General features: G+C 51.9%; 1 protein-coding gene across 1 annotated transcript in view; it reads left to right on the top strand.

Annotated features, from left to right (window-relative positions):
* GALNT14 (polypeptide N-acetylgalactosaminyltransferase 14) overlaps window positions 1-13,871 on the top strand; it is a gene marked incomplete at both ends in the record, with an annotated part of 98,545 nt that overhangs the window by 23,380 nt on the left and 61,294 nt on the right. Inside the window, one exon of the mRNA XM_082305973.1 lies at window positions 13,420-13,589. Within this exon, the coding sequence (XP_082162099.1) occupies window positions 13,420-13,589 (170 nt within the window). The remainder of the gene's footprint in view (window positions 1-13,419; window positions 13,590-13,871) is intronic.

Raw genomic sequence — 13,871 nt, 5'->3', positions numbered from 1 at the left:
GAGCCTGTGGTGGTGTGTCCAGAGCTCTTCGTGTCTCATGAGAGTTTCTTCTCCTTTGGGCTCCAACGAGGGCAGACAGAGTATGAAAATGCTTAGCTGGAGCTTGCGATGCTCAGCTGGAGCTTGTGCTCTGGAGGTGCCTTTACAAGCAGTAAATGAAATATAAAAGCAGTCAGGTGGGTTTTTTTTAGAGCCATCAGGATGAGTGCTAGTTGAGATGCTCAAGCCTGCCTGCCCCACGGCTGGTAGGACATCTGCATTGACTGCTGTGTTTTTGGGAAGGGTCTGTGGAGTAGCAGGTCTTCTCCGTCCACAGGGTTTCTGCTCCTCACCATTCCTTCCATGAGGTGGTGTGGCGTTTGCTTGCTCTGGTGTGCCTATCAAAGCCTGAATATACCCCTGAGCTCTTTGTATCGCCATCTTCTCCCCTCCGTTTGAAGGCACGCCGTGGCTGGTGCTGAGGGCTCGGGGAGCAAGGAGAGGTAGAAGCATGCCTGTGGCTGGGAGGAGAGAGCTGCTGAGGGATGTAAGAGGATGTGAGGGTGGAGAAATGAACCAGTGGATGCCCAGCATTATGGGAAACAGCATCACCAATTTGGGGCTTGATTCCATGTGCTTTCAGGTCCATCCAGGCAACAAAAGGGTTTTGTTTCATCTCTAGTTATACAGACCCATGCAGGGGTGGTGTGAGAGACTTCCCTCCAGCTGTGGAGAGCCTCCCTGCTGCGTCCACTCCCCACCTCCCCTGGTTTCCACCGGGAAGCCTGGCTGGAGACGTGGCTCCTCTGCAAGGAGAGTCCCTTCCCCCTGTAGCTGCGGGCCTTCGGGTGCTGTAGCAGTATATCCAAACCTGTGGGCAGAAAAGTTTCCGCCATCTCATTTCCATCCGGCTGGGAAGACTGGCTTCTCATGTCTTTGCAGCTACTGTCAGCAGCAAACACGACCTCATTTGTATTATCCCATGTCTGATCCCACCTAATCCTTAATGCAGTGCTGCTGGCAAGGGGAGCATGTCGCTGCGGGAGCAAGGGGTATCAAAGGCTTGCGGGATAGGCCGTGGCCCAGCTGGGCAGTGGGGCTGCCCAAAAGTGGGTCCAGCCCCGGCTGTCCACTCCTTGCGTTGTGTGGGGCGCTTCCCCTCTCCCCACTGTGGCTTTCTGAGAGCAGGGAACTTCGCCTTCAGCAGATATTGCACAGCTTCTGGTGCAGCTAACGTGTTCACTTGGCATGAAATGCTCTTCGTTGTAGAGAACATCAGGCTGTTTTGGTGCTTGCCTGTTTGAGTTTGGAGGTCCTTGAGGTCTTGCCTATCAACTTGTTTCTGGTAGATGGATGGGCACGCCTTTGGTGCTGACACCTCTGTGCTGCTATGGCCAACGAATGGAGCACGTGTTGACTTGCCACCCAACTGTGCTGTGAGAAGCTGTACAATACCTGCAGCTACCACCTCCCTCCAAGCCCAATGCTGCCAAAGCATCAAGAGCCAACAGATTTATGGGGGCTTATTTCTGTCGTGATTTGAGCCCTGCTGCTGGTATGTATCACGCTTGCTCTGCTTGCCTCCTCACATCGTGCGCTAATACTAAATGCCATCTACAGGAGCGCTTTGCTGTCTGCATTGAAGAGGATGAGGTTTGGGGATTTGATGCATTGAGGTACATGGCAAGGCTCACTGCCTCTGGGCGTGGGCTAGCCACGGAGTGTGGAGCCGTGGTGGAGCCGGGCAGGAGCATGCTGGGAGCCGTTAGCCGTACTGCCTCGCCGCAGTAGAGGAAACGTCCTCCGGCGTCAGCCAAGGGGGCTAGTGCATGCCCAGGCAGGAGCTGCCCATCAAGACTTCCATGCTACGTTTTCATGACTGATGACTCCAAACATCCTCTTTTCCTTATTGCAGTGGAACGTGTGTGTATGTGCGAGAGAGAATCAGTGCCAAACGCAGATTTTATTTTTTTTTCCAATCATAACGCCAAAGCTCGATGCCTGGTTGCTGGTTTCCATCCAGATCTCCATGCTCTCGGGAGGTGTTTTGAGGTTGCTGCATAAGGTGACTTAGCAGTGGGTTTGGTTTTTATTTTTATTTTGAGTGGGTTTTTTATTAATTTTTTTTTTTTTTTTTCTTCTAGAGATGTGTAGAAATATTGACCAGATGTCGCCAATGTATTAAGGAAAGGGGGAAGGGAAGGTTGTCCTGTGTCTCTGGGCTGTGACATAGCAGTGTTTTTTGAACCAGCGTCCTCCCCGGTGCGAGAGCTCCAGCAATGGGCCCTTGGTGGTAACACAGCTGTCCTCCACATTACAGATGTCATTTGCTGCAAGCCCAATTACAGCTTTGGTTGGTTTTTTGGTTTTGGTTTTTCTTTCCCCGCCCTCCTTCTGTTTCCCTTTTGCATCTCTGATTTTCCTACCAGTGTGGGGAGCTGTGCTCGTGCCTTCTCATGAGGACAGCTGGAGGGGACGGTGGGGCGTGCGTCTCCATGCTCGTTTGCCCACTTCTCTTTTTGGGAAGGATAATGCTGCTTAAGCCTGTCCCTCAAGGGAAGCAGGTGGCTTTTGCAATGGCAGAAGGGGGTCTTTGCTCCAGAAGAAGCTGTGATTTTTTCCCAGCACCGTCTCTTCTCTCCCTGTGGGGATGATTTTTGGAGCAAATTTACCCTAAAATATTGCTCAGGCCTTGATACAAGCTTTGGCCCTTGCTGCCAACTCTGTGTTGTCCTTGGGCTGTCCCTGCTGCATGGACCTGGAGTGTCCCATGCCTCTGTCCCCATGCCTCGCTGCAGCTCTGCTCAGTGTTTGTTCGTGCGAGCAGCAGCGCTGTGCTGCCGAAAGGCGGCCAGACCCTGGAGACCTGCCTGTGATCTGCCCGGCCAGGTCACACCAGCTGTGCCCTGCCTCTGGTCTCCATCCCCATCCCCAGCTAAGCCCGCATCAGCCCAAGGCGCAGCACTTTCTTGAGGCTCCCGCAGCGCCTGTGCCTGTGGCTGGCAGGGACCCGCAGTCCTTCCTCAACAGGCTTATTTTTCTAACTCAGCATACCTTGCTACAGTGCATTTCTCACTAGCCAGTGTTGGTTTTTTTTATTCCTATTACTGAGCTGAGATAGGAGAAGGTTGGGCTGACACATACGCTCTAAATTATGCTGTATCTCTGGTGCTGTCAGTCATGTTGCTCCCAAGCCTGGGATCTCGCAGACGCTCCAGCAGCAGGTACCTAAGGATCAAAGGTTTAGATCAGTTCTTGCTGTCACAAATGTTTTATATCTAATTTCTCCTTGAGGAGAGTTGTGGGAAGGATGGGCTGACAGCTGGGTAGTACATGCACCCTGGAGCATCGTCACCGTGACCAGAGCTTCATCTCCCTCCACCTGTGTATTGAAGACCAGCTCCGGGTTACAGAAACGCCTCTCTCTGCAAAATATGTATGTGTGAGATGAGGAGGTGGGTCATGTTGAAGCCCTGGCGCTTTTTGTTGGTAGGACAGGAGGGCACCGGTGGGTCCCGTGCTCTGGCTGTGCACTGAGGGCTTGCAGGATGCCCCACGGGTCGGTACCCCACAGCCCGCGCTGCCCTTGCCGGCTGCAGAAAACCCTCCCCAGCTCCTTCATCCTCTCGATGTGGGGTAGGGCAGCCCACGTGTTTTCTGGTGGTGCTTTTAAATATGTTGAAGAGGTCCTGCTATGACCGAGATTTTCTCTGCCAGTACCAGGGTAGGTACATGGCATGGTTTAGTCTGGGCTGGCCCGCAACACATCACTGCACAGTGTGGATCCACCAGGAAAGCTCTCCGAGAGGGCTTGGGGCATTTTGGTTAGTCACCAGTGACAGTTTTCCTCCGCTCTTCCCACTCTGCAAGGAGTGAGAGATGGGAAGAGAAAAAAAGCCCTTGTGCTGGAGCTGCTCAGCGCAGGTGATGCTCCCTGGGGAGCCTCCCACCAAGCGGGAGCCTTGTGAGTTAATTGTAGGAGCAGGGAAACCGAGGCATGGCTGGGGGGGAGTCCAGGGCTTTTCCAGAGCTGGAAATCAATCACAGGAGCAGGGAGTTTTGACTGACGGCATTTCTTGTCCTTGCTGAGCTCCTTCCTTGGAGCATGTTGTGCCTTGGTGCATACTTGGTAAAGCTCTGCTCCTCAAAAGCGGTTAGCTGACAGAGGGAGAGGGAAAGGCAAGCTCGTGGCTTCCTGAAGACAACTAAAGCCATGCATATAACTGCCTTGTGTATTTGCAATTATTTTATTTTCCTTGAATGTCTCTTTTTCTAATCTCTAGGTTTTTTTCCCCCTGTTAGAATAAACCAAGGTAAAATAAAGGCTGAGCTTTCCCTCCCTTAGAGGCACTTTTCCCTTCATGTTAATATGCTGCTGTTATCCATCACCCCTCGTTGCTGCTCAGTTTGGAAGGCCGGGCGCTCGGGGAAGGATAGTAGCATTAGTTTCTAAAGCTGTGTAAAGATCCCCATGGAAGCAATTACCAGACAGATTACCCCTGGCTTTGCTGCTGCGAAAAGGCCGCTTCGGGTCAAGGATGCCGAGTGTATTAACAGCACGATCCCTTCCTTGCTCGGGAGGTGCAGTTCGGATTAGCCGCCTGCTTTTTAAAGGGCTGGTTCAAAGCAGGACTCTGGCTGCTGGCTCTTTTACCCTTCCCTCCCTGCTCCCCTTTCCCCCTCCCTTTCCCCTCAATGTGCCCCATCCCGGGCTGTCCTCCGGCATGTGGGACCCACAGCTCCATGGGGAAGGGGGAGACCTTCTTCGACCTCCGAGATGCTCCGGCTCTGTGGTTTGGTAGCAGCTTTGGCTTTTAAGCAGAAGGACGAGCAAAGCTCAGTTGGAGACTGAGTGCAGCTATGGGCACCTAAGTACTAAATCATCTGCTGCTCCTGCTGAAGCCTGGGAAGGCTGGTTTGACCTTCATGGCTGGGAAGCAGCCCATGTCCATCCTGAAAAGGCACAGAAGGAAAACAAAACACTGTCTGTCCACGCAGGAGCTTCCTTTTGCCATGCTATTTACCCACTGTGGGTCTGGGCTCTTCCCAATGTGTTTGACCTCTGATGATCCTGGGAATAAGCTGAACCTGGCTGGCGCAGGGGACACACGGAATGCTGCTTTCCTTTCTTTCCCAATTATTACCCCATGTAATTGCTGGCAACCTTCAGGGGAGCAGCTCTTGGGCTCGCCCACATTGTGCTGCCAGCAGACGGTGGCACTGAGCAGTGGCAATGGGCTGTGGAGGGGCTGCCTGTGGTGCTCCGGTTAATGTGGCACAACGGCCATGAAGATGCTCTCTGCCATCTCCTGATGCCCCGGAGAGCCCGGAGTGGGGTGCCGAGGGGAACCCTCTGGCAGGGGGCAAAGGGGCTTGGGGGAGCTGGCATCAGCGAAGGACGGAGAGGGCCCGGGGGAGCTGCGAGTGTCCCACTGCTGGTGGGGGCACTGGTGGGGGACCATTGCCATCAGTCCAGGGGGCTCACCATGGAGCAGAGCTGCTGCCAGACCAGTGGTTTTCCACCTTTTTTGGTTTTTATAAACCTGAAATCTTAAAAAAAAAAAATTCTCAGTGGAAGCAGAGACTCTCTTGTAGACTCTTAAAAACCTATTTGGTCTTGTTTGCTGTCCAAAATTACTGTTTGCAGACCCATTAGAAGAGTTTGCAGCTGCCAACGGGCTCAGGCTGACCTCGCTCATCCTTTCCTGGGGGCTGTGTGGGAGCCCAGACCTGTTTTGATGGAGGCTTGGGAAGACCGATGCATCCTGAGCACAAGCAGTTGAGTGTGAGCAGTTGGTCCAAGCAGTCCCATAGCATCTCAGGGGAGCTGTGGGCAGGGGGAGGAGGAGATGACCAAAAACCTCCTCCATCCATCTGCTTGACTCCCGGCACAGACAGAGCTACGTCTTCTCTTTTCTCCAGTCAGCAGCTTGGTTTGTGCTGACCTCCTAAATATTCGGCTCATTATACAGTGTAACGTATAAATAAAACAGAAGCAGGCAGCAATATTCTCCAGGAGGATATAATCGGCTTCCTTTCCTTTTTAATTATACAGGATTTGTCTTCATGTGTCAGTCTATCCTATGGGCTAATTTATTATTTTAAAGAATTAAAGTCTGTGTTCTTTATGCAGCGAAGTGCTTCTGTGCGTGTGTGCACCTGATTTTGGGGGACCAAGAAGGAAGAGCATCTTTCCAAGTGGGAACACATGGGATTTTGTAGCTGGATGTTGTTTCTAGAGGTCAGTGGCCTGGGTCTTGCACTCCTCTGCATCACCACAGGGAGGCAAGATTGGAGATGATGGAGGTCACCATGGGGATTCCTTGGGGTGTGGCTGGGGCATGCAATGCTGGCCAGCAGCGTGCGTTGCCTCTCCCTCTGCAGAGGCAGGGCGGTGGCCTGATGCTACAGCCAGCGGACAGGAGCATCATCCATGCATGAAGCTCAGGCCCAGGCTGCCTGCAGGAGGTGGGGGTATATTTTAACCTGGCACTGCTGCCAGCGTGGCAAGTGCTTGCTGATAAGCGTGGTGTGAACTCTGAGCTGACTTGCTTTCTCCTAAGGGAAGCCCTGGAAACAAAATTTGGCCTTTCATCAAAGCAATGAATCTGTCATCTTTCCCTCCTTGCAACTCAGAGTCCCCTGCTCCTGATCTGCAAATAAATTCCCCATTTTGGTGGCTGCCCTGGCCATCCATTTTAAAATTAAAGCTTTGGTACCCTTACTGGAAAAAGCATCAATAATTCTCCGGTGGCTTTTCATGCCGTTGTGTTTGGCTGGAGAGTTTAACAGATTTAAACCTCTGAAGGATGTTTTGGACCCTGTATATCATTTACTGCAGATACGGACAAGAAGATACACAAAAAGCTGGTTCTAGCTGTGATCAACTTAATGATGGCCCAGCTGCCCTAGCTCAGGGACGACTCTTTGCACTGAATCAGCGGCCAGCAGCCTGTGCTGATGCTAGCTGAGCGTGGGGCTGTTCAGAGGAAGACACTGGAGAGCCTTCTTCAGAGCCCGAATGGGGATGTTTCCATCCAGGCAGTGGTTGCAGCTGTAGTTCTTGAAGGTCAAGTCTTCTTCCAGTTCCTGAAGGTCAAGTCCTCTTCCACGGCCACTTTCCAGCTTTTGTCAGTCCTGTTGCCTGATGCAGTAGGTGTCTTGATTGTATAAACCTGTGTGTGCAGTACAGGAGATATCCAGACACTGCCCATGCAGGAGTGGGCATTAGAGGGTGGGTTGGAGAGAGACGGGTAAAGGAAACTGGGCAGTGGGCAGGGAGGGCAGCAAGGGTGGTGATAGCATGGCTATCATAAGTGTGAAAGTGGGATGCTTGCTGGAAGGTCCTCAGGGACTCATGTTCCCTGCAGAGCTAGCAGAGGAGGAGGTGGTGCTCCATCCTTTGAAGCTGGAGCAGCGTGCCTGTGGATGTACACGAGCAGGGAAAGGTCAGTGGCAGCGAGAAGCTTAATGGTGAACGCTTAGAGCTTCTCCAGGGACCCCAGCTGCAGGACAAGCTTTGCTGGAGAAGTGCTTTGCTTTAATTAGGTATCTGTATTAATATTTTATTTGATTTTTTTATTTGTTTTTTCTTCCCCCAGCCAGTGGGGTCAGAGCAGACTCAGATCTGCAGGTCTCCCTTGAGAGGCAGTAAATCACCTCTGAGCAGTGGGAGGTGCCGGTCCTCCTTGGGGCAGGGTGGGATCCTGGCAGGCATGGGTCTGCTGTGCATCCCCATGAGGTCCTGGAGGAGCTGCTACCAAGGTGTACCTGGGTATTGTGTCCAGGTACGGTTTCAAAAGGAAGAGGAGCTTCACAGCCCTCGAATGAAGGAGCTGGAGCTAAAATCCCCACAGGGCAGAAGACTAATTAAGGGCAGATGATAGCCACGGCCCAGAGCTACCTCCATTTCCGATGTGTGGTTGGTGTCAGCACAAAGCTGGAGAAGATGGCCCTGAGCCAATGAAGCACTTAAGCAAGTATTTAACTTCAAACATTTAAACAGGGATTTCTGTGGGCTTCTCCAAATGCCTGGAGTCGCTTAAGTTTGCATTTAAGTGCTTGATTGGCTTGGGGGCTGTGCAGTTTGGCGAAGGGGGATAAGAGAAAGGGGGTGTGGGATGCGACCCTTTGGGGGTCTGTGTCGGTTCCCTGGCTGAGTGGTACCCGTAGGACTGGAGGATGGTGCTTCGGGATGGGTATGAAGCCTGGTCTCAGGAGATCCACAGCCTGCTTTTGGCACCACCATGTGCTCTTTGGACAGGGCGAAGACCATGGCCATGGTGCTCTGTCTGTCTCCCCCTTGTATGTTGGGGATGAGGCCATCGGGATGCACAGCACTGCATGCGCAGGGCTAAGCCGAGCCACTGGGCTCTGGCATTGGGAAAACTACACCAAAGCTCGACTGAAGGATCTCGTACCTCAATGCTCCATCTGGGCTGTTCGGGGAGACAGGGAAGAGGACAGAGGCAGCGTGATGCTGCCCCGCTTCTTGCCCCTCTGGGGCTGCTGTCCCTCTCCGTGCATGCACTGGGGGATGAGCAGGGATGAGCCGTACCCTGTTTGAAGTATTATAATCCTTTCAGATGGCATTAGTGCCTCGGCCGGTAACAGCTCTATAATTGAACCTCCTGCTTGCAGGGGCCCCGCGCTTCAGCAAGACGTTTAAATCTCATTTGTATAATGCCTGGTTGCAATTCCTGCTGAAAGATTGCCCTCCACCTCCAGTGCCCCCGAGCTGTGGCAAACACGCACGCATGCTCTGACCGTCCGCAGGCAGAGGAGCGACTGAGCGTGGCCGGGCAGCGACATGCCACAGGGCATCCGAGTTTCTAGAGTTTTTGCATGTTTATGGGAGCTTGTGCTGATGTATTTTTTTATTTTCCCTTCCCCTCCTGTTTTTTTAGTGCCCGAGTCTCAGGAAAGGCAGGACGGAGGCTCAGCACCGAGTGCTCAGTGAGTGATTATGTAGGGATGAGATTTTTCCAGGGAAAGCCGCGTGCATGGCGGGCTGAAGAGCGGTAGAGGCACATTTGGCTGCTGCCAGACCCCCTTGGGGTCATCAGAGCACCTGCACAGGCAAAATCCCTTTGCCTGGCCAAAGATTGGGGCTCCCTGGCAAACACCAGCAGCTCTGCCTGCCCGCTGGGCTGGCTTGGGTTTGCTGCCTCCTGAGAGGATGCGCACAGTGCCAGTCCGTTTCACCTTGGTCTAACAGCAACGCTCAGCAGCCCCAAGAGGAAACTGGCTTTTATTTTAGCAGAGGCTTAAGTTCTCTATTTTAAAACAGTGCCACAAAAGAAGAAAGTGAATCAGAGTCTGCTTTTGGCTCATGCTGCCCACTCCTTTTCTTCCTGGGCAGCTGGAGGCTGGCCCTGGGGACCAGTGTGACCTGCCCGTCCCCGGTCACCGCCGGCTCCGCTTGGGCCAGGCTTTTCACCCGAAATGCCCTTTCCCTGCTGGGCTGCCTCACCACGGCCAAGTTGCTGCCGCAACACGCCGTCCCCGTCCCCGGTGTCCAGCCTGCTCTGGCCTCCTGTGCCGGCCAGGGGTGCCGGGGGCTGCCTGCGGGCGCAGGCAGGAGGAGGCAAAGCATCCCATGGGGACGCTGCGGGTCCGCAGCAGCAGCCGGCTGGGTTGCTCGTTCTTCCTTCCCGCTCCAGAGATCCCTGCTGTACTGTAATCACACAATTATTATGCCATTAAAATGTCATATTCGCAGAAATCCACATAAACAAGGCATTAGCAGTTGCCAGAAAATTGTAGTTTTACTGCTAATGACCTGCTCTCCCCCCACAGCACTGCTCCTTTTTTTTTTTTAATATTATTTTTTTCCCTTTTTTTTTTTTTTTTTTTTTGTTTCTGCACGGTGATTTAAAAGGCAGATGATGAATTACATCTTTGCACCGAGAGGCTTTCAATCTTTAATGTACAGTTGCAGTGAAAAGCTGCCTCTGTGCTTGCTCTGGGGGTTTGCTGTTTGCCCTTCACCAGTGGTTCTGGGGGGGTGCCTTTAGCAAGCTGGTGAAGGAGAAGACTCTCGGCGAGCCCTGCTCTTGGCTGGGTGCTGGCGTGAGATGGGAGCTCCTCTCCACAATGAGTTTTGTCCATGTCTCTTTGCCTCGGGGGGGTCCCTCTCATTAACCCCCCAGGGACCCCCCCGATGCAATGTTGGAAGGGGCAGCACTTGTTTGCCGAAAGCAGCCGGCTACCCCTTGGATATTTTTTCCCTCTCTTTCCTGCAAGCTCGTTGAGTCTCTCGAACTCTTAAGCATTGACTGTGTTTCCTATAATTAATACCAGCCATTAAACTGCAATATTGAAAGAGAAATTACCTAATTCCAAGTAAAAAAATGAAAATTTATTACTAGTACATGAGAGAAAATGAATATGAAACTTGGAGAGAGGAGCCCTGTAGAAGATAAATAGAAAGGCAAGTGGAGTATTGACTTGATCCTTTTCTAGTGCAGGGTAATTTGGCTTCTAAAGTGAGTTAGATCATAATAAATTAAATTTAGATTTCTGCACATCAGTTAAATAACTCCCAAGACAGAATTCTGGTGTGAGGAAGAGGTGATAATACGTGGCAGAAACGTTATAATGAAGACCTTATCCAGTAACCTGTAACTGATGCGCTGTCCCCAGGTGAGCGAAGGGGATTTCTCCTTATGCTTTAACTTGCTTTCCCCATCCCCGATCAGGTGCCGAGAAACAGGCGAGTCCCTGCGTGCAGGTCGGGGAGATCTCCTGCCTCCCACCACTTGCATAGCTTGGGAGCTTTTCGTCCGAGGCCGCTGCCTTGCTTTCCCTCACCACTTTGCGCAGGTATTTTTTTGCAGAGGTCGGTGTGCGTGTGTGTCTGAGCATCCTGCTCCGGTTTCGGTTATCCTTGCGGGGAAGCCTGGGATGGAAAGCTGAAGAACACCCAGAAGATTTGGACAGGAGATGTGGATTGAAAGCAAATGACCAAACCCGGGTATCTACTTCTGGCTGAGAAAGTTAACCCAATCCCTGGGCTTGTTTTGTGGCCAGATAGTGGTTAAAATAACTCTTTTATCTCTATTTGGCATCTGTTTGCTCTTGATCTCAGATGTGTATTTAGCTACCTGATATTTAGGAACAATTCTACTGATAGTTTTCCTTGACCCAAAAAGGAGAGCCTGGGTGAGTCAAGGTGGGCTGATGTCTTTCAGGTGGAGATTTCACAGGGTTATTAGTTATTCACTGAGGTGTGAACCAAGAATGCAACCCTTGGATGCAGGGTATATCCAGGGCAGGATGAGAAGCAAATGCCATGGGATAAGGCAGTGGTATTTGTCCATGTATCCATTTACTACTGGGATCCCCCAGTAACAGGACAGTAGCGGGGATAGATAAGATGCCGGGGAAATGCCGTCCCAGACCTTGAAGCACGTGCCAGGACCCTTCTGCATGCCAACCCCCTGCTTCTGCTGGCCTGGTCAGAGCCTCGCTGCCCTTGCAACATGTGCAGAAGCTCCAGTTTTCCTGGAGCCACAGCTGCCCGCAAGAACCCTCCAGCCCTCCTGCTCGAGCCGTCGGATGCTTGCCCAGCTGCACCCTTCTAGCTGATCCTAGGCTATAGGGCTTAACTGACATCATTAAAAAAAAAATCTATATATACATCCAACAGCCTTAAGTGCTATGTGGCTGCTTTTAAAAGCCATTTCTCTTCTTATTAAGTTTGATAAAACCAACTTTTGCTTTTCTTCACAGCATTAAAATTTAGGGACTGCAACTCTGCAGCAGTTGTTTTAACGGTGCCAGGCCCCCCGGGGTCATCATGAAATCTTATAAACGTCAGGCTGTTGGTGTCTCCGAAATGCAATTGGCTCACTTTTCCCTGATCTTTTACTGCGGCAGTAAATCACGTTTTGCAAGATGCCTTAGAAAAAACATAAACAATATTTATCACCCGGTGTACGTCGGTCCTCCCGAAAGCCCACAGGCGGGTTACATACATCCTCCTCGTAAACCTGCTGCAGTGACCTTACTGGTTTCATAACTTTCTCCCAGCCTTGAATAACTTTCTCCCGGTCCTGAATAACTTTCTTATAGTATGGGTGGTGGCTTGGGGGTTTCTTCTGATCTTCCCTGCACTGGGGTAAGTGCTGGAGGAGCTCCTGAGAAGGCCACGGGGTCACGCTGGGGGAGGATGAATATGACCCTGTATCTGGAAACCCCTGCATCCCTGAGCTCTGTCGGCTTTTTGGGGGTACTTGTGTTGCTGTGAGGTGGTGTGGGGCATCGTGTGGTTGGAGGCACCTGGCCTGGTCCTGCCACGGTTCACTTGCAGGAGCCGGTGCTCCCTCCTCCCCTTCCTACAACTAGAGAAAACCCGCTGCCTAATGCGAGTAAAATCAATTATGGGATAAAAATCGCCCGTTTCAAAAGCTTCATTTTGCGCTATTAGCAGGCAAAATCGGCTTTGAGATGGTGTGAACTGAGGAGGGGAAAAAAAAAAAGAAAAGAAGAAGAAAAGATCAATTATTGGATAAGATCACAATTTTCTTTGGGGGCTGAGATGTCTGTAAATGTTCGCATCTCTCTGTGTTACACGTAGGCTGAGATCAAAGAGGTTGTGCTGCTGTAACGATGAGATCTTATCGGCGCCGCATTGTGCTCGCCAGCTCCGGCACCGGCACTGTGCTGCTGAGGGATGCTTAAACCCCCTGACAGCAGCATGCTGCTGAGGGATGCTTAAACCCCTTGATGGCTCCAAGCCGCCAAGGGATACTTAAACCCCCTGATGGCTGTTGGAGCTGTCGGGTAACCCCGAAATGCAGCTCCTCCATCCTTTTGGAGCGGGGGGACCACATAGGCACATGCTTGCCCACTCTCCTCCCTGTGGTAAGGCTGAAGTTTTTGATGGGAGACTTGTGGCAAAGATGGACCGAAACGTGACGGGGAAGGTGATGGCCCCCTTCTCCCAGGGTCCTGTTGCTGGAGCCAGCTCTGGGGCCAGGGTACAGCTGTGGAAACGTGGGATTGTGCTTGATGAAACTACTCCTGTCTGATGGCCCTTTCCAGCCTGAAGGGTTATAGGGGCGATGAGGCATGTGGTGTAAAATACCTTTGTTTTTTTGGCTGGAGAGAAATTAAAACCCTAACAAGACCTTTGCACTTTTATATTTCTTGAGACCATGCTGCTTGAGAAGGGGATCCACCAGAGACCTGAATTTGGTTTCAAATTAGTCATTTTAAATTCAAATTGGCAGACTCTCTTTGACATGCTGTTTCAAGACCTAAGGAAAAAAAAAAAACCTGAAGACCTAATGAGGCTCCTTTTTAGCCTGCTCTTGCGATGCTTGCCCATGCCGCAGGGCTGACTGACCTCCGGTGGGGCTCGGGAGGACCTCTGGAGCGGGGTCGGGTGTCCTCCGGTCTCTCCTCTCTCTAATGGGGCTGACTTTGTGCGCGCAGGGCTCGGACGTGGACTGGGACGACCTTTGGGATCAGTTTGAAGAGCGGAGGTACCTGAGCGCCCGGAGGTGGAAGGGCGGCGAGGACCCATACCGGCTCCATGCCTTTAACCAGCGGGAGAGCGAGAGGATCCCCAGTGACCGCGCCGTCCGTGACACCCGCCATCACAGGTTCTGCCTCCCCCCGATTTCTCCTGGTCTTCCTCACGAAACTTCATTATATGGGTGGATAGTCCCGTTCCTCTTCAGGGCCGTGGTTTTGGGATGCTAGGTGGGTCTGGGCCCTTCACCCATGCCCAGTGGGTGTGCTTGGGATTGGTTCTGCCTGGGTTGTATTTTTAGGATTGAATCTTTCACTTTACTTGATTTCTTGGCATGTCTGGTGGTCCTAAACCTATTAATGAAAACCTGTATAAATTATTCCAGGACCATAGGGAAAGAAAAGCAAAGCCT

The sequence above is a fragment of the Platalea leucorodia genome, assembly GCF_965183815.1.
Source record: "Platalea leucorodia genome assembly, chromosome: 3".
In the NCBI taxonomy this organism is placed as follows: Eukaryota; Metazoa; Chordata; class Aves; order Pelecaniformes; family Threskiornithidae; genus Platalea; species Platalea leucorodia.
This window is presented reverse-complemented; position numbering and strand designations above follow the sequence as displayed.